Source organism: Coccinella septempunctata, chromosome 7 (genome assembly GCF_907165205.1).
Source record: "Coccinella septempunctata chromosome 7, icCocSept1.1, whole genome shotgun sequence".
Taxonomy (NCBI): domain Eukaryota; kingdom Metazoa; phylum Arthropoda; class Insecta; order Coleoptera; family Coccinellidae; genus Coccinella; species Coccinella septempunctata.
The window spans coordinates 10,592,618-10,616,802 of record NC_058195.1 but is presented as its reverse complement, the minus strand read 5'-3'; the positions used below and the strand labels follow the sequence as shown (position 1 = coordinate 10,616,802).

The 24,185-nt window shown below is 36.2% G+C and overlaps 2 protein-coding genes across 3 annotated transcripts; one reads left to right on the top strand and one right to left on the bottom strand.

Annotated features, from left to right (window-relative positions):
* Positions 1–279: 279 nt before the first annotated feature.
* LOC123316528 (E3 ubiquitin-protein ligase RBBP6) lies at positions 280–10,833 on the bottom strand. Of its 2 annotated transcripts, XM_044902644.1 has the most exons (14): positions 10,445–10,833; positions 10,141–10,384; positions 9,900–10,014; positions 9,476–9,840; positions 9,252–9,351; positions 8,995–9,096; positions 8,736–8,938; positions 8,484–8,613; positions 7,912–8,042; positions 7,710–7,853; positions 7,401–7,604; positions 6,907–7,050; positions 5,283–5,573; positions 280–2,513 (listed from the first exon to the last, which is right to left on the bottom strand). In XM_044902644.1, exons 1-14 carry the CDS (start codon positions 10,608–10,610, stop codon positions 437–439), a joined length of 4,416 nt encoding a protein of 1,471 aa, XP_044758579.1. In that variant the 5' UTR covers positions 10,611–10,833; the 3' UTR covers positions 280–436. The 2 variants fall into 2 exon arrangements, with proteins under 2 accessions (XP_044758579.1, XP_044758580.1); XM_044902645.1 differs by lacking the exon at positions 6,907–7,050.
* A 1,456-nt stretch (positions 10,834–12,289) lies between these two features.
* LOC123317194 (G2/mitotic-specific cyclin-A-like) lies at positions 12,290–23,189 on the top strand. The gene is made up of 5 exons (XM_044903599.1): positions 12,290–12,603; positions 13,251–13,406; positions 14,181–14,384; positions 19,337–19,591; positions 22,030–23,189. Exons 1-5 carry the CDS (start codon positions 12,409–12,411, stop codon positions 22,420–22,422), a joined length of 1,203 nt encoding a protein of 400 aa, XP_044759534.1. The 5' UTR covers positions 12,290–12,408; the 3' UTR covers positions 22,423–23,189.
* The last annotated feature ends 996 nt before the right edge of the window (positions 23,190–24,185 follow it).

The window sequence follows — 24,185 nt, the reverse complement described above, 5'->3', positions numbered from 1 at the left end:
CAATATGATGCCAGATGAAATTATGCAACTATTATTTATGATTGAATCAACATGTTCTCAAAACCTTCATTCTGAAGAAGCATCTTTTTGTTTTTTGCAAATATCAATCATGCATGAACATGTATATTCCGCAGATATTCTTTATATAGAACAACTAAGTGTCAAAAAGAAAGAAATTGTCACAGATAGACAGTTGACGTTTCGAATTCTGATGTTCCTTGAATTTTTCTTTTCATTGGGACATTGGATAGATCTTGGCAAAGACATAAAAAACTTAAGAACTTTTAAATATTTATTCAGGCTTTTAAGCATACAGAAAGTATATTCTACATAAGCAACACCAAATTCCTTCTTTCTTATTTACAAAATAAATCATAACCTATACATTTAGAACACATATGAATAAATTGAAAGCATATTCAACTCACTAATCATATTACTTATTTTTTGACTTCTTTCTCTTCTTCTTATTCTTTTTATGTTTCTTCCTTTTCCTTTCACGTTCTTCTTCACTTGAATCACTATCTGAATCAGAACTGCTAGAACTGGAATCTTTTCTATATTTCTTTTTCCTATGCTTCTTCCGCCTCTTTCTCCGCCTTTCCTCTTCTGAACTGGAGCTCGAGTCGGAATCAGAACTGGAGGAATCACCTTTTTTATCCTCAGCTTCACTTTCCAAGTCATAATCAGGTTCAAAGGTAGCTTCGTCAAGAGTTGGTTTCCGCTTTTCAGTGGCGGTTTTGGGTACTTCTTGCTTCTCCTCTTTTCCCTTCTCTTCTTTATCATCCTTCTTCCTACTCTTTTCTCTCTGTTTCTTTTCCTTCTTCCTCTTTTTGTCTTTACGATCTTCACTTTCACTTCGCGACCTTGACCTTCTTTTCTTGTCAGTTTTTTCTGCTTCTTTCGTTTTCGTTTTACTTCTTGATCGATTCCTTTTATCGTCCCTTCTGTGAACTTCCTTATGTCTATGAGAGTCTCCTCTGTCACGTCTGCTATCTTTGTCATCTCTATCCCTGCGGTCTCTACTCCTAACCTCTCTTTTGTGTCGGTCATCCCTTTTTCTGTCTTCTTCCCCTTTCCTTTCTCCGTATCCGTAGTTTCTTTCAGCAAGCCTCCTACTGAACGGAGAAACACTGTTTACTCTCAAGACAGGATCGGGTTCATTAACTTTTATTCCCAGTCTGTCTTTCACAGAGAGCTTAGGGGGGTTACTGGATTCGACTTTCTTCTCAGTTTTCTTCTCGATAGCAACGCTTTGTACTGTCACTGGTTTCACCTCGTCCTCATTCCTTTCTCCAGAATAGAACTTTGCTCTATCTGCGCTGATCTTCTTTATTTCAATCGGCCTTATAGCGTTTATAGCTTTGGCGAATATAGCGTTTTCTGCCCTTTTCAACACCTCGCTGCTAACTGTACCAGATTTAGAATTTTTGGAATCTCCTTTCAACTCGCTCGGACTCAATTCGCCCATATTATCATCGTCATCCTCCCATTTGGACTTCTCAGGGAGGGGAGCAAGCATTTCGTTCCTGCTCTCCAGTTCCGTCTTCAAATCTATATCGTTGGAATGAAGCTCCAAAATATCCTTTTCAGAATCTTCGTATTCCCTCGACCTCTCCAATTCGCCTTCCTCAATTTCGTTAGTTTCTTCCTTCTGACTAGTGTAATTGGAATGATGTTCCGGTGTATTCGATGTTGGTTTCTCCTCGAAGTTTTCTTTAATTTCTTGTTCAATATTATCTTCGATCACATCATCATAAAGACCAGGCTTAGATTGATTATCAGCTTTTTCAGGAGACATCTTCGGCGAATCGCTTTTGAATCTCTTTGCTGGAATTTCTTCGGTAGGACAAGGTTCACTTTTCTGCCCTTCGGTACTTTGTTCCTTATCCTTAATTTCTTCTTTAACTTTTTTATCTTTATCCTTCTCTTTATGCTTTTCTTTCTTATCACGTTTTTTCTTATCTTTTTCTTTCTTCTCCTTCTCCCTCTTCTTCTTTTTGTCTTTAGATTTTCTCGACTTATCTTCATCAGAATAATCTCTTTTCTTTTCCTTATCAGACTTTTCTCTATCGGAAGAACCATCATATTTCCTTCGTCTCTTTTCGGGCGTATCTCTCTCGCGTGAGTGACTTCTTTTTTTCTGCGGAGTTGTACTTCTGTTAGATCTCTTTTTACGATCACTATCTCTTTCTTTTCTGCTGTCTCTCTTTGTATCTCTGTCTCGGTCACTCCTGTGCTTTTCCCTTTCCCTGTCTTTCTCTCTGTCGCTTCTATGCGATTTATCTGAGTCCTTATAGCTTCTTGTTCTCTTTTCCTCCTTGACATCAGCAGGTGGTTCCACTTTACTGAACTTATCTTCCGTTCTGGGTGAATTTTCTAATCCTGGTACAGGGGGCTCTTCAACACCTGGCGGGGCCACGTCATCATATTTTCTGGGTGGTATGGGATGAATTGGTATCATCGCATCTGGCTTACCCATGTATGGTGGAGGATAGTCCCTTGGATTATACCTAAACAAGAGAAGAGCATATATTAGTTTTTATACCTTGAAAAGAAGAGGAAGTTCATCAGTTATTGCTACCGTTTTAGTGAGAAGCAAACCAGTTCTTATTGCGTTAATTTTGCATACGTTTTCACATCAAAAAATTAGGTTTTTGAAAAAATGAAATGAGAACAAACAAAAACTTTTGATGTGAAAATGTATAATGTAAATGAGCACTGACTGTCTTTCTCCAAACGTTGGCCCAGATTTCCGAGGTGTACTGTTCTGCTCTTCAGTTGACCTAAAACACTTCTTCAATATAATTACACGTTTGTAACAGAATGAAAACACTTTTACGCTTGCAATATTTTATTAGCCAAACTTACAGAAAACTATGAAAATAGACAAATTTGGACTAGCAACAATATCACAGATTGTTTTCATTCGAATCCAATGAAGAAATATAATTCCAGGTTGATATAGAATCATATTTTCATTGAATGTAAAATTGAGAAAAATATATTCAAACACTGAAAGAACTGTATATGAACGGATATAAAAAATAACGAATAAAAATAATTTGAAAATTATACTTCAGAAGAGATCGAATAACTTAAAAACTTGAATCAGAATAATGCTACGATATAACATATTACGACAGATACAATCTGGTTTTAAAGTTTTTTTTGAGAAAATGATAATTTATTACTCTCCCTTGAGAATGTAATACAATCTTGTTGAAAGAAGAGTATTGTACAATTTTTACAAGACTTATCTTTGAACAGAATATGATGAGAGAAAAATTATGAAACTAAAAAATTGTATATTGCCATTAATTTGTATTGATTCTATGGCCTATGAATTAACAATTATTTTTAATTTGGCCAATATGGTATAAAATATCAATTTCCTATAAATAGAACATTAAATCATAACAACTACAACTAATCAATAAAAAAGTAACAATAACATAAAATATCATATAGACAGATATACACAACATATATCATTTACAATAAATGAAAAAAGATTAAAGTTAATATTTTCATTGAGGAATAATCTTGATGAAACTTTTACCGAATTGAAGCAAAATTTATATATACGAGAGCTAATTCAGGAATCATAATTGAAAACTGCATTAAAAATAGAATCACTTGCGAGATAATCATGTTTGAATATTGCATGCATCACAAATTATTTTTTTACACTAGCATTAAAATTCAATTCAAATGTTAGTATATCATTATTGGAAAACATACATATTTCCCTATTTGTGACAAAATAAATATATTAAGCATCCATAAATCATCAATAACAACTTTCGTTCATAACCGAGAGGAAAAATATCTGTAATAACGAAAGAATAAAAAAAAACAAGTATGAATAAAACAAGAAAGGTACAGATCAAGAAGAAACAATTAACTTGTTTCCATAATTTGCTTTTTCTAAATATGTAGTTTCCTTAACCCTGATTTGAACTTTTCGGTGATTTAATTCTTCATTTCATAAGGCACTGGAAATTCAACTATTGAATACTAGAAGGTGAATTGAAAAATCAAATTATCACAGATAAAATTTACACAGCCAAAAAATAGATAGGTAATGAGAATATGCCAGTAACCGGATTTATATCACAGTCACTTAATCATCGGTAGATTTAATACAGTGGCTTCGACACAAATAAGCAACCAATAACGAAAAAATTCCGAATACTAACTCCAGTTACAAAAATTGACACCAGGTAGCGCACCCTACAGTAATCTACCTATTTGATAATCTCCTGAAATAAATAAATCTACTGAAGAAATTACCGATTTTACATAGGGTGTGGCAATTTTTTTGTGGAAAAAACATGTCCTTTCAGGTAGTGGCCTGAAATGAAATTAGTTCGAAAATCCCCATACAACAAAAATCTATAAAAACGGACCCGAAATTCCGATAAATTTCGAAAAACTCGAAAACGGCTGGATCGATTCTGATCAAAATCAACAGGCTTCGTCACGATTCATATGAGCCTTCCTCAGGTTCAAAATTGCTAACTGAAGAGTGGACACAACAGTTTTTTTTGCAAAATTTGAATAAGTCGGAAACCTTTTAACCAAAATCAAAGTACCGTGTACACCAGTAATTCTGCCGAAATTGAGCTTCAAAATTGCAACTTATAGAGCAGGGGTTTCCAACCTTTTTAGCAGGGATCACCTGTAATAAATCTGAAAATTTCATGGATCTCGATGCAGCCGCTCGGTCTTGACGATTATCTAACAGACTCCATCTTTTTGGAAATTTTTCGATAGTCACCTTTCGAGTGGATTATCCCTAAATAACAATAACCATAGATGGAAATGTGAGACATTTTCTCAAAGAGCAACTCTTCTAGTAATAAATCTGAAAATTTTATGGAGCTCGATGCAACCGTTATTCGGTCTTGACGATCATTTAATTGATTCCATCTTTTTGGAAATTTTTTCGATGGTCCCCTTTCGAGTGGATTATCTCTCAATAACAATAACCGTAGATGGAATTGTGATAAAAATTCGGAAAGAGCAACTTTTCTAGTAATAAATCTGGAAATTTTATGGAGCTTGAAACAGCAGTTCGGTCTTGACGATTATTTAATTGATTCCATCTTTTTGGAAATTTTTCGATGCAACCTTCAATCTTGACGATTATCTAATTCTTGGAACAAACCACAAGTTTTCTCCGACCAGCATATTTTCATTCGTATCTTCACAAAACTACCCTTATTTTAACAACAAGAACGTTTTTACATATATTAAAGTTCAATGATAAACAGTACCTGTTTGGTGGTTGCTGGAAGGCGCTCTGAACGATCTCTGGCGGTGGTGGGTTGTAATAGGCTTCCGGTGGCGCCCTCATGCCCATGGAATGAGTATTCCACTGACCTTTAGGCGCGCGATATCTATCTTCGAAACTGTCAAAAGTGCCTCGGTATTCCCTGTCGGTCCTGTCGTGCTCCCTTTCTCGCCTTGGCGGGTGATCTCTAGTATAATCTCGATCATCTCTGCGATACTCCCTCTCATAATCATCGCGCTCCCTTCTTTCTGGCGGATGTGAATCTTTGTATCGTCTGAAAAGAAATTATCTCGATGAATTCGCATCCACACGTTCAGTAGATTTGAAATGATCAACTACCAACGACAACAATAGGATTATTCTCGAAACATTCCGTTCAAAGCTAAAAAAATACGTTTTCATACCGAACAACTCATGCAAATTACACAAATCATAAAAAAGACTACCAATAATGTCGTGATTTCTTCTAACATGCTAAGTTCCTTGAGTCACCAAGTACAATTTGCTAAAATCATTCACTTTGTTCACATCTCTGACGGAGATTAAATTATCATTTACTTTTTTTTTTTGAGAGTTCACTCACATACACACCTGTAGCATTGTTAGAGAATCATCAAGGTTGTTCAAAAAAAAAAAAAAATTAATCATATTCTGTAACTAGTAATCCCCCACCAGCGTATCTAAAAAATATGAACCTTCCAATACAAATGAAGCAAAAAAACTAATGAATTTCTCTGAATGTTTGTTAAAGCTGCCAGTTACCTAAGTGTACCAAAAAACTGCTTTACAAAACAAGAAACAGATAATTTGAATTTGCCAGCAATTTGAATGTTATGAGCCACCCACTAGATTTTCATCGAATTTTGAGAATATGGCAGATCATAATATTTTTTTCAAATCGCTAATGTTGATTGAGTAAATTAAGATATATGAAAATCTGATTCAAAATTACCTCCTCAAAATATCTATTTGTAAAGTGAAAAAATTAAGAAATTTGAATGGGGGGATTTCTCGAAGCAAAAATTCAATTTCGTCAATTCCTAATCTGTCCAAGATAGTATTTCTGAATTTACAACAACTACAAACTACCTACTTTCTTGTACATATGTACCGTCATTTTCAATATATCATATATACTTCAGTAACTGAAATAAGTGAAAGAAAATGAAAAAAAAAAAAAGGTTGTAGAAAACTGAAAGACGTGAAGGATCATATCTTTTAGTTCATCAGCCAAATATTCAACTTACCTCTGGATTCGCCAGAAAAATAAAGGAAAATAGGTTAGATATATTGCAAGACACTACTTTGCGATCCATTTCAAGAGGTTTGGTCTTGAATGAAGGGGATAAAGAAAATTGTCAATCTCAGAACTCTACAGGCGATTTCATGAAATTATTATTCATTTCATACCCTTCGCCTTCCTTTCAAAATAACACTTTGTATAATCTACACAAACAAATTGTAACCAGGAAGATTACTCAACGTAAGGCATGCATGTGAGTAAAACGACAACAAAACGACTAAAAAAGTCACCAAATAAACTGGGGGGACGGGGGGGAAATTCTAGGGAATGCGACAAAGTACTAGACATGATTTTAGCAACTGACCTTGGAGGCGACCTAACCGGAGACCTGTACCTAGCGGGAGGTGGTCCGCGTCTAGGCGAATGCCTCGGCGAATAGTCCCTATCCCTCTCCCTGTAAGGGGGCGGTGAACCCCTTATGCTGACGGAGTACGATCGAGATCTAGACCTACAAAGGTACAAGTGAAATAATTAAAGAAAACATGTATTAATTTTGCGTCATCGCTGCCGATACAAAAAAATTTCCGATAGTGAAAGCGTAACCGATTCAAGAAACAAATATTATTATTCGCTAATCAAATCTCCATCAATTAACTCGATTTTACGGCGTTTTTTGGTTAGACATACTGAATACTATTGTCTATTGTTAAATAACTGTCAAAATAAACAGTGTTACCAATCTGAAAAACAGACCTTTTAAAAACTGCAAGACGCTTATAGGGTTAGAAACAGAAAATTGCAAAGAAATTAATGAAAACCTGTCAGGTCTACGAATAAATTGGATAAGGATTGTTTTACCTGCTAAGGGAGAAAGATCGCGATCTGCTGCGTCTTCGTGGTGAGCGACTTCTCATTCTCCTTGGAGATCTTGGGCTGTAGCTTCTGCTCCTGCTTCTACTTCTACTGTATGTTCGCCTCTGTAATCTTTGCTTAGCTCTCCTTTCCCGTTCGTCTTTTTCTCTGAGTATTCTGTTGAAAGCTGCCAGAGTGTCATCGATTATACTGAAAACAAAAATGAAAAATTAAATAAAAAGGAAGAAAAAGAGAATAAAAACGAATAAAAGGTGACGTAATGTCTACTCTAAAGAAAGTCTCCAGTATGCTTACCCTGGGGGTGTTCTGTTCCTCATCCCTCTATCGTAATCTCTATGGTGTGGGGGCCTCGACTGAAATGGCGGATTGAAGGGAGGCGGTCCTGTCATAGGAGGCCTAGAAGGATCGAATATCGGTCTGGGGGGATTGGCGTATGGCCTGAAAAAAAAAAAAAATGATTAATTCGCTGCAATCAGTGGGAATTTACAATGCTTACCCTGGTGGCATGTATGGGACATTATTGGGCGGAGGTAGCCCGAAATTAGGTGGAGGTCCCGTTGTGGGTGGGTAGGTGCTGATTGGCTGCTGACCAGGGGGATATGTGAGTGGAACGTTTGGAGGTGGACCCTAGAAAAGAAAAAAAATAAATTAAAATAGATATGAACTACTGTTCTGGTAGATATACCATATAAATAGATATTTTTTGTTGGTTGACACACTTTTCGGTGAATGTAACTCATCTGATTGCATAAATACATAAACTTAGTATGACCAATTGAAAAAAAAAATCGAGAACCCTTCGAAAGAAGGCAATAGAATCATCTATGACCGTTAGAAAGTATTAAATGTTTCGCCCATTCGAAAAAAAAAGCGATAAAATGCTTTCCAACTATATCACCAACATTAACGACTCTTTTATGTATCGGGAAGCACAGAATTTCCAACATATCTTTCCAACTAATATTTTGAGGTTAATTTGACAGTTTCTGATGGTACACATTTTCTAAATTCGCATACAGAAAAATAAAAAAATCACAATTTGTTTTGTTGAAATGCTTCCGCACTTACCTGGACACCAGTAATAGGCATTATGTTACTAATTGACGTTTGGGGATTTTCACTGTTGTATTGATAATTATTGGAACTAACACCGGGTTCATCTATTGTAGGAGTGCCTGCTCTATCTTCACTATTCCGCCTGAAAAACAGAAATATTCAGTTAAGACTTCGTCAACCATTTCACTTACTGATTGGGGCAATTACCAACGGACAAATTCATTTTTAATATTTATCCGAGATGCGCACAAAAAAAATACTCACTCTCTTTCATATTGGGAGCCCGAACCATGAGATGTTTTCTGTTTTGGGGAATAATCGCTGCGTTTCTTGCCATTCCCATTAACGTCCCTGCTGGTTCCGTCTAATCTTTTGATTTGAGAGCCAACAGGTGACTCTACTGGAGAAACACCAGGAGGGCCATCCTTTTGTGGCTCGAGCTCCGTCTTCCCAGGTTTTTCCTCCTTCTGAAAAATAAACGAAATTCTGGACTTCCAAACGGTTAAAGAAGAATTCATATTACCTTTTCTACCGGTTTATTTTTCACTGGTTCCGTTGAATCTGCCTCGCTGATAACAGTCTTTTCGTTTTTTTCCATTTCGGTTTTGTGATCTTCGACAGCCTCCTGAAAATTGTGAACAGAAATTACCAACACGGTATCATGGGAAAAAATTAGTTTGAAAGTTTATAAAAGGTTTCTGGATTTGAGGGATCTCTGTGAGACTGATTTCCCAGAAACTTTAATTTGGAGAATAACCACAAAATGAATCCTTTACATACCTTTTTCGGAATTGGTACTTCTTTTGGCGGTGGTCGAAAGATAGGTTTCTTTATGTAACCTGTCGTATTTTTGAAATTTGCAACAGATTTTCGCAGAAATCTGAAAAAAAAGGAATTGTTATGGATATATAGATCTTCATAACTTTTGATAATATAATATGGCTGAACATAGGGAAAGTCATGAGGAAGAAGAGGACTGTCAAATCAGTAAACAACAAACTCACCTGTTTGGGATGAGGGTCCCAGGCGATATATCCTTCTCGTGACAATCAGGGCACTCGTGATCTTCGGATTCCAGTAAGAAAAATCTGATACACTCATCACAAAACGAATTGCCGCAGCAAGGTATCATAACAGCATCAGCTAGAAGATCGGTGCAGATAGAACAAACCAAGTCTTCAGGAATGTCAGGTTTGAGCTCTTGCACGATTGGAGCAGGAACTGGCTTGAAGTTGTACGCCTGATGATCTAAGACAGGCACGGCAAACGAACCGTTCGGCGTCATCATGGCACCAGGCACCTGGGGGCCTTCGACAGGCACCATGAAGCTTTGGGGTATTCCTGTGCTCTTCTTGATTTCAACAGCATCCTGTAAATAAAAAAATGGTATTGGCACAAAGAAAGAAGGTGGATAGGATGAATACTTACAGCTCCTTGTCCAAAGGTGCAATCCTTTATCCAGTGGCCAGTTTGGTGGCATTTATAACATCTGTATGTTGGAGGAACAGCTCCCATCTGGTTCGATCCACGGATTTTTTGATAACTGTAAAATAAGAACGATAGTTTGTTTACCATAATCAATGCCAATGGACAATGTTTTTCCTGATTCGTATAACAGTTAGTTACAATAAATAGATATTAATAAAATGAATTTTTTAATGTAACTTACTTGCTAGGATCATAATCCTGAGTTGACTGAGACATCATTGCTTTAATTTTATCATCTTCGGGTGCATCCAAGCTGGATAAATCTGTTGCTTTGGCAATTGGACCACCATCATCAGATTTGAGAGTAGGTGAAGAATCACCTCCATAACCTTCCCATTGCTTGGGTTTTGACTGAGTTGCATTAGGAATCCTTGCAATCAATAGTGATGTATTTTTCGGGATAAGAACATTCTCATCCGTGTAAACTGTTAAAAATATGAAATTAGTAACATTGTCATCATTAGAGAATAAATCAATTTTCTTACCTTCTTTGGTTTGGGCATTTGTGACTTGTAAATCAAAATCTGTTGACTTTCCAATTCTCTTCTGTTGGATAATAGCATTTTTCAAATCTTTGACCGATATGTGAAGACCATCAAAGGTGATTGTATCATATTCCAAAGCGGATTTAAACTTGTAGTGAACAGACATTATCAATCGGCAGTAGCACTACTGACTTTTACAGTCTCATCCTTGGTAAAACAACAGGCTTGATACGTTTCGTTCGAAAATTTGCGATTCTTAGATTCTACACTGCAAGTTCACCCAACACTCAACACTCAACTGAATAACATTAAAGCTTGAAACGGTCTTATTCAACTATATAATCAAAAGAACCAAAATTCTATATAACCATTCGTTTGACAAACCGATGCAGAATGGCGCTAGGAGTCAGAAAAGAGCATAGAATGACAAATAAGTCACAGACACGTTCTTTTACTTTCGTTGAGTGGCCGCACGCGCGAAATTTTCGGCCAGCTGTACTAAAGAAACAGAAGTATTGGCGAATCGAACTACCGATGAGGGCGCTGCGACTTGTAAACAAACATGGCATCAAATGAGTATTCATTGTGAAAGCAATATTATCGTAGATTTTCTTGGATTATCGCGATATTTGTGAAGGTAGTGAATAATTAAGGATTTATTGATTTTGCTCAAGTTCCTCCAAAACATTCCTGAACGTGTTAGTGTCGTTTGATGAAGATTTTACAAGAACTTATATCCAGCAAATTTTATTCTATCATTTCACTTACATGATTAATGTGATTTGTGGAAATAAATGAATGTAAATATTTGAGATAATTCATTTCGATGAAAACACATTATTCCAAAATGCTAACACAGAAATTTTTTTCCAGAAATTACAACCAACTCAACAAGACCGCCTAAAAATTGATTCTACAGTTCTAATTTCAACAACAATAACGAAATAATGAAATTATTGTCAAACAGTTTAATTATTGATCACTTTCAATGGAGCTTGCAAAATTCCAAGTCAAATCACCACTTCTCATTTGAAATGCTACCACCACATCATTTCTTGAAGATTGCGAGTCCAGTAATGCATGTACAACTTTAGACTTCAGTTATGTCAGAAATTTAATGTCATATGTTTTCTTTTGCTAAAGTTTCTTGGCACTATCAAAACAATGGAAATGAATATTCGCATTGCCTTCCTTGCCGTCCAACATCAGAAAATTCATTTTGAACAAAGATATCTCTAATCTAAAATCCTTTCGTTTGCATAAAAAGTGTAGCACTTTTCTACACTCGATTTGATTTACACCAGTGTAGAGGAAGTGTAGTTTATCTACACATAGTCCAAAAGAAGATGTAGATAAACTACACCTCTTCTACACTGGTGTAAATTTAATCAGCAAACGAATACTAAAATCGAGTGTAGAAAAGTGCTACACTTTTTATGCAAACGAAAGGACCTAGTTTCTCAACTGAATGCCACTGATATAAATAGTCACTCAATTATTTTAATACCTATTTTTCTAGTCAGACATCCAAAAAAATTTCTGAATATAGTTCACTTGTAACCGAATATGTAATGAAAATATCTAACTCAAACAAGTAAAACGCTATTCATTAATCACATACTAGGTTAGTGATTTGGCCACTAGGCGGCGTTTAAATTTTTGGATTCGCGAATTATTCAGTAACTTAAAATGATTGCATACTCCCGTAACAAAGAGTAACAGTTGTTACTCTTTGCCCCTAATATTCAGTTTTATACTACTTGACACATCTAGATTCCATCGAACAAAAAAAAATGCCGAAAAAATCAACATATTGCAAATTAGATCTGACATCAGACACATACTTCATAAAAAACAGATTCGATTATCGTTTCAACTCATTCAGATTTAAAACATCAGTAGAGTTTTATACTGCAAACTGTTTTATTTACAATTTTGATTTTCTTATATGAAAGTACAAAAATATGGCCACGTTCAGAATACACCAAGATAGCGCAATTAAAGATGCCATTTCAAAAAAGGAAAACATTTCGAAAATCCCGAAAAAATTTATACAGAATGGCAAGAGGACCGCGTTGAATTGTTTCACTAATGGCGTGAGGCAAGATTGCAAAAGAATAAAGATTATTTCGAATAAGGAAAATGTACCTCCTCCTCAGGTAAGCTCTGTCAAACCTTTGTAGCGAGAATGTAGCCATTACGACTGGAAATATTCAGCAATTCAAAGTTGTGAATTGTTTGAATACTATACAGGGTATTATAGCTGAAATCGAGTCGATTCATCTATTGAAAAATTATAAATAGTCAAGATTTGAGATAATTTGTTGCTGTTGTCGTATTTAAATAGGTGATACCTGTCCAAAATTCCACAACTGTAGCAAAAATTTTTCAGTTTGATTCGAATATTCAGATTCTTTATCGAGTATAATCATTCATCACATCAATTAAAAAATTACTTTAAATACAAACCTACCTATAATAAAACATCACAAAACTTTTTTCATGCAATATTACGAAATGGCCATTGGCGGCTCGCAAAGGAGATATTAAGGGAGGATCTTATTCATTCCTGCCTAACTAGCTTAACTAAATGTGGATGAGACTATAGTATAGTATATATAGTATATAATATAATATAGATATTTTAAAATAAATCCATGATTTCACATGCTTTTTCGAACAGAGTCCAAATAAAACAATTTTGAAATAAAATTCCACAAAAAGGTTGAGTTGGTATATCATAACTCAAAAACTGTCGATTTTTGAGAAATCATTATTCTATCGAATTGAATTATACATTTTGCAGACAAAGCCCATACCTAAGATAGAAGAGAAGCCGAAACTTGTGATTGACACTGATTTGTTGAAAATTGTTGCTGGTGGAAGTAAGACCAGCGATGACAAGGACCAAGAGGCTCTCCCTTTGCTCAAGGCTTTGAAGTGTTCAATTGAATATTCTGAGGTGAGATTTTTTTTTCCTGTTGAATGGGCCGGACTCGGTTATCATACGGGCTGTACAGGATGGACCAAATTGCTTGATTTTGACTGTTTCTGGTACTTATTCCAGAAAGGAATCCTGGGCTCGATTTTCTTGAAAAATCCATCAGTGGAAACCTCTTCATGATACCTACAAGATATAACCAAATTTTGATGTTTTGTCGATTTCAAAAATGTGCTTTTTCATTTTCGACAATATCTAATAAAAACGATAAAAACTTTCTACAATTACATATTCACTTGGAATAGTATACCTACTATATTCATTTTTTAAACTTTTTGCACTAAGTATGAAAAAAAAACAGTGTTCCCAGTGGAAAGCGCCTGTAGAGAGTTTTCATCGTTTTTGGATATTCTCGAAAATGAAGAAGCACATTTTCGAAATGGACAAATTATATAAATTTGGTTATTTCTTCAAGAAAAATAATGAAGATATCGTGAAACGGTTTCCACTAATGGAGTAGATAGGTATATCTACTTTGGAAGTACCAGAAACAGCCAAAATCAAGCATTTGAGATACCCTTAAACACACCATAACAAACATGAATTTTTTTCATCCCTCTAACGTACAATCTTTAAATAGAGAATGTGAGTGGGTTGACACATCATTCCCCAGAGCTAGAAATTTCTTTTTTTCAAGAATTGATTTGAAATAATGGCTGATGATCTCAAATTATTGTTTTGTTTTCTATGGAAGTGTGAAAATACATGCACTAACATGAATTATGCCGTTTTCAGGAGATTCTGAAATGTTTGAAAGAACAAGAAAGCGAAGCTCTCCCTCGTGCGGATTACATGGAAAAACAGCCTCACATCACTTGGACCATGAGGAGTGTGCTGGTGGATTGGCTTGCGTGCGTAGCCGACGAATACAACCTGAGCGAGGACACCCTGTATCTGGCGGTGAACTATATCGATAGATTTTTGAGCAAAATTTCTGTTGTGAGTATTCGTTTGAATGTTGATAGTGCTTGATCTCCAGCGAAATGAATAGGTATATAAAGTGAAAACAAAAAAAATAGTAAAATTTAATTTTCTCCAAAATGAGGGCTGAGACCTCAATGTTTGGTATGAAAATAAAGGTTTTCTAATACGCGGTTTCAATTGAAGCAAAAGTGAAGAGCCTATCTCGCTTTGTTTGGATTTTCATCGTCAAAGTGACATGTTTTGAAAATTCCAAACTTCAAGGTGCGTTATATCCTGATACTATCCGTTTGATAACTATAAAATTTTCTGATCAGCATCGCCTAGGTTCTTATATTGTGGAGGAATTGAGTTCGGAAATTAAAAATTTCAGAGTCGAAGTCCGAAGTGACAGAAGTTCAGATCCCCTAAAACGTCATATCTTTGACTTGTACGAATATTAGCAGTAGGTTCTTAATGTTCCGAGAGCTAGCAACGAAAATCGGCAGGAGTTTTGTAATGACCCATAATTAAATATGATTCTGTATTGAGGGTGTAGGTACCTACATTAGTCAGCACCCTCTCTCAAGTGAGTATTAATGGGTTTAATACTCAATGGTACACCACAGAAGTTGCTGCCTCAACGATGTCGTTTCAAGAGATTTGTAATGGCTGAATATGCCTTTGTTGCTCAAATATCATACAGGGTGGGCTTTTCAAAACGAAATAGACGAGACAACCACCTTGATTGTTGAAGAAGGTAATTACCAACAATAATTATTTCGTTGTCTAATGTTGACAATTAACGGTTGCCATCCACAGAATGAATTAGTCAAATAATAAAATTGATGATTTCACATAGCATAATTAGCGGAATGACTGGTACTGTACGAAATTCCAAATTAAATATCTCGAAAATGAATGCATTAAATGGGAAAAAAATTAATACGTTAAAAAGGCGTTTCAAATGAGGTATCACCCACCCTATCTTTCCTATTCAAAATTTAGGGGTTGGTGTTCTAACACTAAGGGTTGTAGCGATATAGTTGTGAATTTGACTTTGAATGTTGTCCCTCTCGAAACAAAAATCGACGTGTCCGAGCATTTTTTCAAAATAAATTTATTCCGTCCGTTATCTCGTCTGTTTCGTTTTAAAAAGCAAACCCTGTATATTATTTGAGAATAAATTGCCAGGCCACATTATCAATAGAACAGACGCAGTCAGCAGCAAAGATATTAAACACCGAATTTCTGTTGTGAGTATTCATTTGAATGTTGATGGGGCTTGATTTCCATCAGCAAAACGAATAGGAACCTATATGTATAAGATGAAAACATTGAAAACTGAAAAATTAATAAATTTTATTAGGAGAGCTGAGACCTCCATGTTTGGTATAAAAATAAGGGTTTTCGAATACGCGGTTTCAATTGAAGCAAAAATTAAAAGCCTATCTCGCTTTGTTTGGATTTTTGTCGTCAAAGTGACATGTTTTGAAAATTCCAAACTTCAAGGTGCGTTATCTCCTGATACTATCCGTTTGATAACTGTAAAATTTTTTGTTCAGCGTCGCCTAGGCTCCTATATTGTGGAGAAATTGAGTTCGAAAATTAAGAAGTCAGAAGTGACAGAAGTTCAGACCCCCCAAAACGTCATATTTATACAGGGTGAATCTTTGACTCGTATGAATATTTCAGCAGTAGGTTTTTAAGGTCAAACGGGACATTTTTTTCCTTAACCATTTTTTCCGATTCGGCCCTGATAAAAAGATATAGCCATTTCAAAATTGAAGCTGTACCACCCCTGGAAAAACAAAATTATCTTCAGAATAACTTGCTAAATGCTAAATCTGTGACACTACACATCTGTGCATGTTTTGAACAGAGTTGGATTCAGCCAAAGTACCCAATTTTTCGAATTTCAGAGACACTTTTTAATTTTTGAACATCAATTCACTTGAAAACAGCGCATTATACGAGAAAATATAAGGAATAGGTACTTTTATTTTACAAAACCTTCAAATATTCATTAGATAGCGTCCAATTTAGTTTCGAGAGTTGGGTTCTTTGAATTTTTGTTATTTTTATGGTACGTAATGGTCATAGTGAGAAAACTGGAATACTTCAAGGATATCTTGTGTTCGAAAAAGATTCATCGAATAAATGAGAAACTATGATCTAAAATTCATTTCATTCGATAAAACTGTCAGTGAGAAAGAACTAAAGATAATTTTTTTATGGTTATTCAACAGCCTGTATCTTTCAAACCAAGCCGATTCGGAAAAAATGGTAAGGGAAAAAAGTGTTTTTTTTGACCTCAAGAATATACTGTTGAAATATTTGCACGAGTCAAAGACTCACCCTGTATACTGATTCTACTGTGCACAGTAAATTATTCATGAAATTAACTCTACAGTATTGTGAAGTTTATTGTGTAGACATTCTGGAATAAACTTTTATTCTTCCTCTTCTATCTCTCAAACAGCGAGGGCAATCTATCAATGTCCCATATAATATGGAGATCGTTTAACTGATTTTGCAGATTCGAAAAAAATAATTCGACGGAAAACTTTTTCGCCTGTCATATATTCGGGAGTATTCCGCTGGCACGTGGGACGGTTTCATCGAAACGTCCCGAGACATTCTCGAACTTTTTTTTTTTCATCTACCGAATCAGCCACTCCGCAAAATAGATTGATGGGCTTGCGAACGACACGAAAAAGAACTTAATCTATTTCGTGTCAATGTTAATAAATTCCGGGGCGCGTGATGTCGCAAAAGGGGGTGTTTCGCGTTTATTAGGCCGTATATGCCCTTATATGCGAGGGTTCACGGAGAACGTTGAATTTTTTTGAATTTTATTCTATTCCCCTCTGTTCCCGAGCCCGTCCTTGCGCTTTCAACGTTTTCTCGCTCGCATTTATCGCCGATATTGGAATTTAATACTTATGGATTTTCGGTACTTAGTACTGGTGATTATAGGGGTGAGCCATGACAACTGGATTTGAGATTCGAAGTCATTTCACTTCAAAACAAGTATCAATATAAATGGGGTAAAGAGTGTTATGTCAAGAAAAATGAAAGGTACACTTCCTGTTCTTGTGCAGAATTTATTGGAGATTGTTCCACAAAAAAAAAACTTACAAAAATGTTCAGTATCTCAGCGAAGAGATCATTCGTCATTCGTTGGATGACGCTTAAATTTCGTACGAATTATAACTGAAGAAAAATCGACGGTATGTAGATAAATGAAATTCTGCAAAAGTTATTACTCGGGCCGGATACGAAGCCACGACTTTATGATTAACGTTTCTGCACTCTCCCAACTGAGCTACCGACAACAATAAGAGACATTCCATCAGCATATCGGGAAACCACTGCTCTTAGAATTCAATGTTAGTTTAACTACGGCGTTCGGAAGGTAGGAAGGTTAATTAAATTGTTCCCAATATTTGAATAGTTGGGGAAACCAAGAATCGTAAATAAGTTAAAAACAAAAATAGTGAATGGACGATTAAAATATACGTACCTACCGCACAAGCATCTACAGGGTAATTAATTGAATCGTACAAATATTTTAACAGTAGATTCTTGAGGTCAAAAGAAATACTTTTTTCCTATACCATTTTTTCCGATTCGGCCCTGATGAAAAGATACAGTCGTTTTAATTTTTCATAATGAGCTGTGCCACCCCTGGAAAAACAAAATTACCTTCAGAATAACAAGCTAAATCTATGACACTACACATGTGTGGATCTTTTAAACAGAGTTGCATTCAGCCAAAGAGCTCAATTTTCTAATTTCAAAAATATTTTTTACTTTTGAACATCACATTACTCGAAAGCAGCGCATTATACGGGAAAATATAAGGAATACTTTTATTTCACAAATCTTTCAAATATTCGTTATATAGCGTCCAACTTAATTTCAAGAGTTGGGTTTTTTGAATTTTCTGGATTTTTATGACGTGTAATGCTCATAATGAAAAAACTGGAAGACGTGGATGATATCTTGTGTTCGAAAAAGATTCATCAAACAAATGAAAAACTATATTCCGAAATTCATTTCATTCCATAGAACCGTTTGTGGGATCTAAAAATAACATTTTTTCAAGGTTTTTCAACAGCCTGTTTCTTTTAAACCAAGACAATTAGGAAAAAAAAGGAGATGTAAAAAGTGTATCCTTTGACCACAAGAATCTATTGTTATATGTATTCTTTTGAATGTAAGCAATACATTTTTGGTTATCAAACAATATAGCATATGTATGAGTTTTAGCAAAGGTTAGTGTAACGGGGTACCATACAATTTGGAGTATGTTACAAGAGCTTAGGGAAAAACCTTAGTAAAAAAACACTGTCTCCCCGTGAGTAGTGTGGTGATGACAAATTTGTTTACAGAATACGCTTTTAATACTGAAGGGCTTCTTTTCCATTGATATAAACATTTCTTTATCCTCTTTCCATTTCGAAATAATATCTGAAATAAAGAAACAGAGCAAAAAACGAGGAAAAAAGTGAATAATAAAGCTCTCATCAAAACTTATTCGAAGACTTGATGATGAATGAAGAAAAAAATAAATAATTATAGGTACATAACTTGTTCTTCAATTGGGAGGAATATCATCTCTGCGTCAAAAATCTTCTGCTGATCTTGGTGGAGGATCAGCCTCGTCGTTAGGAATGCCTTCAATAGTCAAATTAATAATAGCCAAATCTTGCTTTTGACTGGGAGGGTCTTTCGACCAGGTCCAGTCTTCCAAGTGATGATTCTTCTGTTCTTCAGTTGTTCGAGGAACTCTACAGGACCCTTATGTTGGGGAATCATCTCCCATAGATATACCAGTGGTTTTTTAGTAGAAGATTGAAAAAACGAGAAAGAAATTCAAAAAACTTCTGACACTTTATAATATATCTTAAACACTGAAATAAAAAAATAACATTTGTACGAGTCAAAGACAGATGACATTCTATGCGCCAACCCTATGGTTACAGATCCGGGAGAAACTGCAGCTAGTAGGCGCTTCTGCCATGTTGATAGCGGGGAAAATGGAGGAAATCTACCCTCCGATGCCGAAAGAATGGGCCTTTCTAACCAGCGACAGCTACACGACCAGGCAAGTGATCAAGATGGAGCAGCTCATCATCAAAGTGCTCGATTTCAAGCTGGTGTCGCCCACCTCTTACATGTTCGTCCGAAAGTTCTGCGAGGATCACAAGTTCGATAAGATCACCACTAATCTCGCCATGGTAAGTGAGGTAGATTTTAAGAGAATAATGATACGATTTGATTCTCTGAACGTGCTGATAAGCAACCAATCTAGGGATCTATGGTTTATTGAGAAGTTGGTTTTATTGGTCGCATTCAGCGGACGGAGCGCAAAGCGCTTCTGCTACCCATCTGTAGCGGTAGCGGTCGGGAACATGTTGAACGTCCGCTGGCAAGCCGAGATGGGATAAGGCAGTCCAACGAGCTGTCACTATCAGCTGATTAGTTGAGAAGTCTGTAGGAAAGACGATTTTTTAAGTTTCGTTAACCTTGTGCTGGTTAAGTCAGTTTTTATGTGACAAACATAACCTAGAATTTTGACGAATTATTTTTTGCTCCAGTATATTTCCTATAATTTATTAAACATTCTTCTTTATTTCTTACAATCAATTTTCATTTCATTTTCCTCAACAAACTCAAGTTCGTACATCTTCCACACTAAATAACAACTACCTACTCAGTTCAAGTCCAACTTTCGCTCCTTTCCGCTACCGCTACCTAGCACAAATCAAATCCGCTCCCAAAAGTGGCGTCCGCTCCAGAACGTGTTGAGAATGTAGCGCATATGTCACCGAACGTTTCCGCTAGCGTTTGGTAACAGTTGCGCAACTGTTTCGTCCGCTGAATGCGACCACTATATCCCACTAGCAGTAGCAGAGTTAGCGCGAGCGAGCGTTGCGTGGCTAAACTGTAACGCTTTGGGTCGAAAACTGGCATTGTCGGCGTGGTATGGGCGAGCAAAATTTTGGTAGGATTATGCAGATGTACGATGGTAGGGAGACTATTGATTCAGATGAAGATCGGAAAAATCATCAATTAAAAGCGGTGTTGGGTATGCCACAGTTTTGCAAGTAATTTGTTCATCTGTATGGTGACGAAGCTCTTTGATTTTGGTCAGAATCTATCCAACCGTTCTTGAGTTCCTTTTCATAAACTTTTTGCTCGTCAGGTAGAGGCGTTTCCGAGTTTCACTTAAGTTTGAGGAAGAGGTAATGCCAGCCATGTTATATATATACAGGCTTTTTTCAACAGAAGGTGTAGAACTGCTCAAAATGACGAGTTTCACCAAAAATCACCTATACAAAACTTTTGAAATGACAAAGTTGAAAAAAAATTGAAAATTATTATTCTGAAATAAATCCTGATACGACCCTAGACCGTTTGTTAGCTGAATTATCGCAAAACAGTGAGGGAAAACTTATCCCCTGATTCGACCATGTGGTTTCGTTTAGGATATTGGCTCGTTCGATATTTACGTGATAATGAAAATGGAAACTCAAGATTGCCGAATTGCTCACATTATTTTAAGTAACTTACACGATTTTATTAAATAGCTCATTTCGATACCAACTGACAGAAGAGACTTAGGACACAAGGGTAAAAAATAGAATAATACTTCTGACCAATGAAATTCGTCTAAATTATTCACGATTTTTTTCACAGTGGGCATCACAATATTCTTGTTCGAATATTCCAACAATCGTCGTAAAAATGGGATGAAATGGGAAAACATTATAGCACTTCTTTCACATAACTAAGATAAGCACTTGGAAAAAACTGCCTTAATTTTCTACATTTTTTTTTCACCCTAATTTGCACGATACAATAATTATTATTTTCTCAAGAGTGACCTGATGCATCTTATCCGATGAACTTAGTACTGAACCATTCATTGTCCAGCCGTATGTTTATGTTTTGTTTCGTTTTTGCGATGCCGGAGTCACCTTCCACAGTCCCTTACTTGAAATTCAAAGAAGTTTTGTCGAACTTCTAGGGGTTGTATCTCAGCCATCTTGTTTTATATAGACAATTTTTGGTTAAACGACTTATTTTGATGAGTTCTACCTTCTGCCAAAACAAAAGCTTCACATTTGAAAACACCCTGTATATATAATGGCGAATTAAAATTTAAAGGGCTTGTTTCTATTTCATCATTTGGCAACACAGATTAAAAATTAAGGACAACGGATTGGTAACGTTGATTAAATAAACGAAGATTGCTTCTTGAAAATCATCAACTTCCTATATGGTAAACAAGACATAACCTCATTCTTTGACAATTGACAGTTTGTAAGTGCCCTAATGATTCGTTCCACCTAATTCAAGGGTCAATCCTCTCTGTTTTAGGACAAGTTCATGCCTCTGAAGAGAACTGAGTTTGTAGGTCATTATTGCCATTTTATGCACGAGGAACGAAGCTATTTAAAATCCTATTATAAATATATAATATAATGAATATAAAAGCGGCAATTTGGGAGTTTATCCTCGACTAAAAACCCGACATTTCTTCATTTTAGAAGAGGTAGATTTCTCTTCTTAGAAGTTACGCCTCTTAGTGTCGATTTTTGTTACTATAATTTGGATAGGCTGTTCTTGGCGTTTTCAGAGTTTTATGGGTGTATTTATAATCTTGTTTCAGTACCTGACCGAACTGGTCCTTCTCGAGGGCGACCATTACCTGAACTTCAAACCGTCGGAGATAGCAGCAGCGTCGATCCTCTCCGCCCGTTTCAACCTGATGAAGCCGGTCCTGTGGCCCAAGGACATCGAGAAATCCAGCGGTTACACCATCAAGCACCTGAGCCCGATCGTGAAGGCCCAGAGCGCCACCCTGAAGGACTCCCCGCACAAGGCCCAGCAGACCATCCAGGAGAAGTACAAGGGCCAGAAGTTTAGCAGGGTGGCCCTGCTGAAACCCAGGGTCCTCAAGATGGACTGCCTGTCCCCCGACCTCGTCGACGACGGGTTCGATGAAATTGAAGACGACAGGCCCAAGAAGGATTTCGGTGCGATTGGAGACTCGAGGAAGTAAGGATTTTTTTTTTAATCAAGGTGGAGGTTTGATTGGGGTTCTAGGGGATTCTGGACGCGTTTCCAGAGCGTCTTTACATCGTCGTAACAGCGCAAAAAGGCGACAATTGTTCCTGTCCAGTTTCTCACAAAGGTTCGAGAAGGGTTAAGCTACAGGGTGTTCTTAAGTTCGACTATACCTAAACGAACTTGTGTGCATATTGAACAATTCGCAGGTTCCCAAGTTGCTGTGTCTGTTCTGTCGTTTTCGTGATCGGAATGTAATCCGCGTGATTTTAGATAAGTCACCGTAGGTAAATCATTATATTATTGCTAATAGTCAGGTTGAAATTTGAAATCGATTCTATTTTGTGTATTCACCGAAGGAAAGCGAATCTGTATGATATTTTTACATATGACTTATATACTTCTGTTTCCTATATGTATATGTATTTATTTCGTTTTCTTTCTATATGAACTCTTATTATTGTAAAGCACTTTTGCTTTGATTTTTATTGCGACTAATGTATTTCGAATAACGTATAGAGATGATATTTTTCGAGGGATGATCAGTCCGATGGTGATTATTGTCGTGTTTAAGATGAAGAATGTTTTTTATATGATTTTGAGTGGTAACATTTATACATTTCGGATAATAAAAAAAATATAGATGAACCTAATAACGGCCTTTATGTGTGTTCTTGAATTGATGAGTCTGTTATGTTTTTATCGTGTGGATTTGAGATATATATTTGTTGTTTGTTTAAGAATAAAACCCTGTGGAGTTGATTCGACGTTTCATTCTCAGATCTCCCTTGATATCAGGATACATATAGTGAGTAATCTAGAAAACAGAATACCTAGTAAGTATGATTTTACTACAGCAGTTTTGAGTGAGTATTGGATCTAAATTTGAGAAAAATCGAACTGTAGAAAAACAGGACAAAATAATGCTCCCAGAAACACGTCGAGGCATGCATACTGCTGGACAAGGTTGTCGATTCCTTTTGAGGTATCTCACCTCAGACAACTTGTACCTCATGTCAAAGAGCTGCTAGACTCTATGGAGGATAGGGTAAACGGTGTTATTTTCTTCCTATAATGTCCGAGACCTGTTCTATGGATGAAAGATCGGGGGATCTTGAGGACCAAGGCAACAGATCGACTTAAAAAATAAACCAACAGTATTCTTGACACATGTGGTTATCTTATTGGACAAGTGGGTTGGATAGCATCCGATTATAAGCCAGAATATGTGGTTCCTTGAGCTCGTGGATGTAACGCACGGTGATGAATACCAAAAATGTGACCTACTTCCATAAGCAATAGCGACCTATACCAAAATTCCGATAGTATGGTGCACATACTCTTCCACAAAATAATGTCTATCTCTTCTTTCATCATGCTTGTGAATAAAATCTTTGACTTGACTAGTCTCAGTGAAAAAAAGGTCCTGAAGAAAGATTATGAAGTTATGATGGGTTTAAACTAAGGACTAAGACCTCTGAAAGATAACAGGATCACTATTTGACTTCTTATTTGATACTTTTCTAAGGTCTAAGACCTTAGTAACACTGCTTAAAGCCACTATAAGCGTCACTAACCTTTAGACTAGGGGGCAAAATAACGAACCGTTGAGGGAGGGCATGACAAACGAAGCTTTTATTGAATATTTCGTGTTTTATGACTGATTTTTAAAAGAGTCAAGCCTTTATGGTGGGGAAATTCTACGTGTCTACGCCCATGGATTAAAATCTTTGATCTGCTTGAAGCTTCGGAGATAAC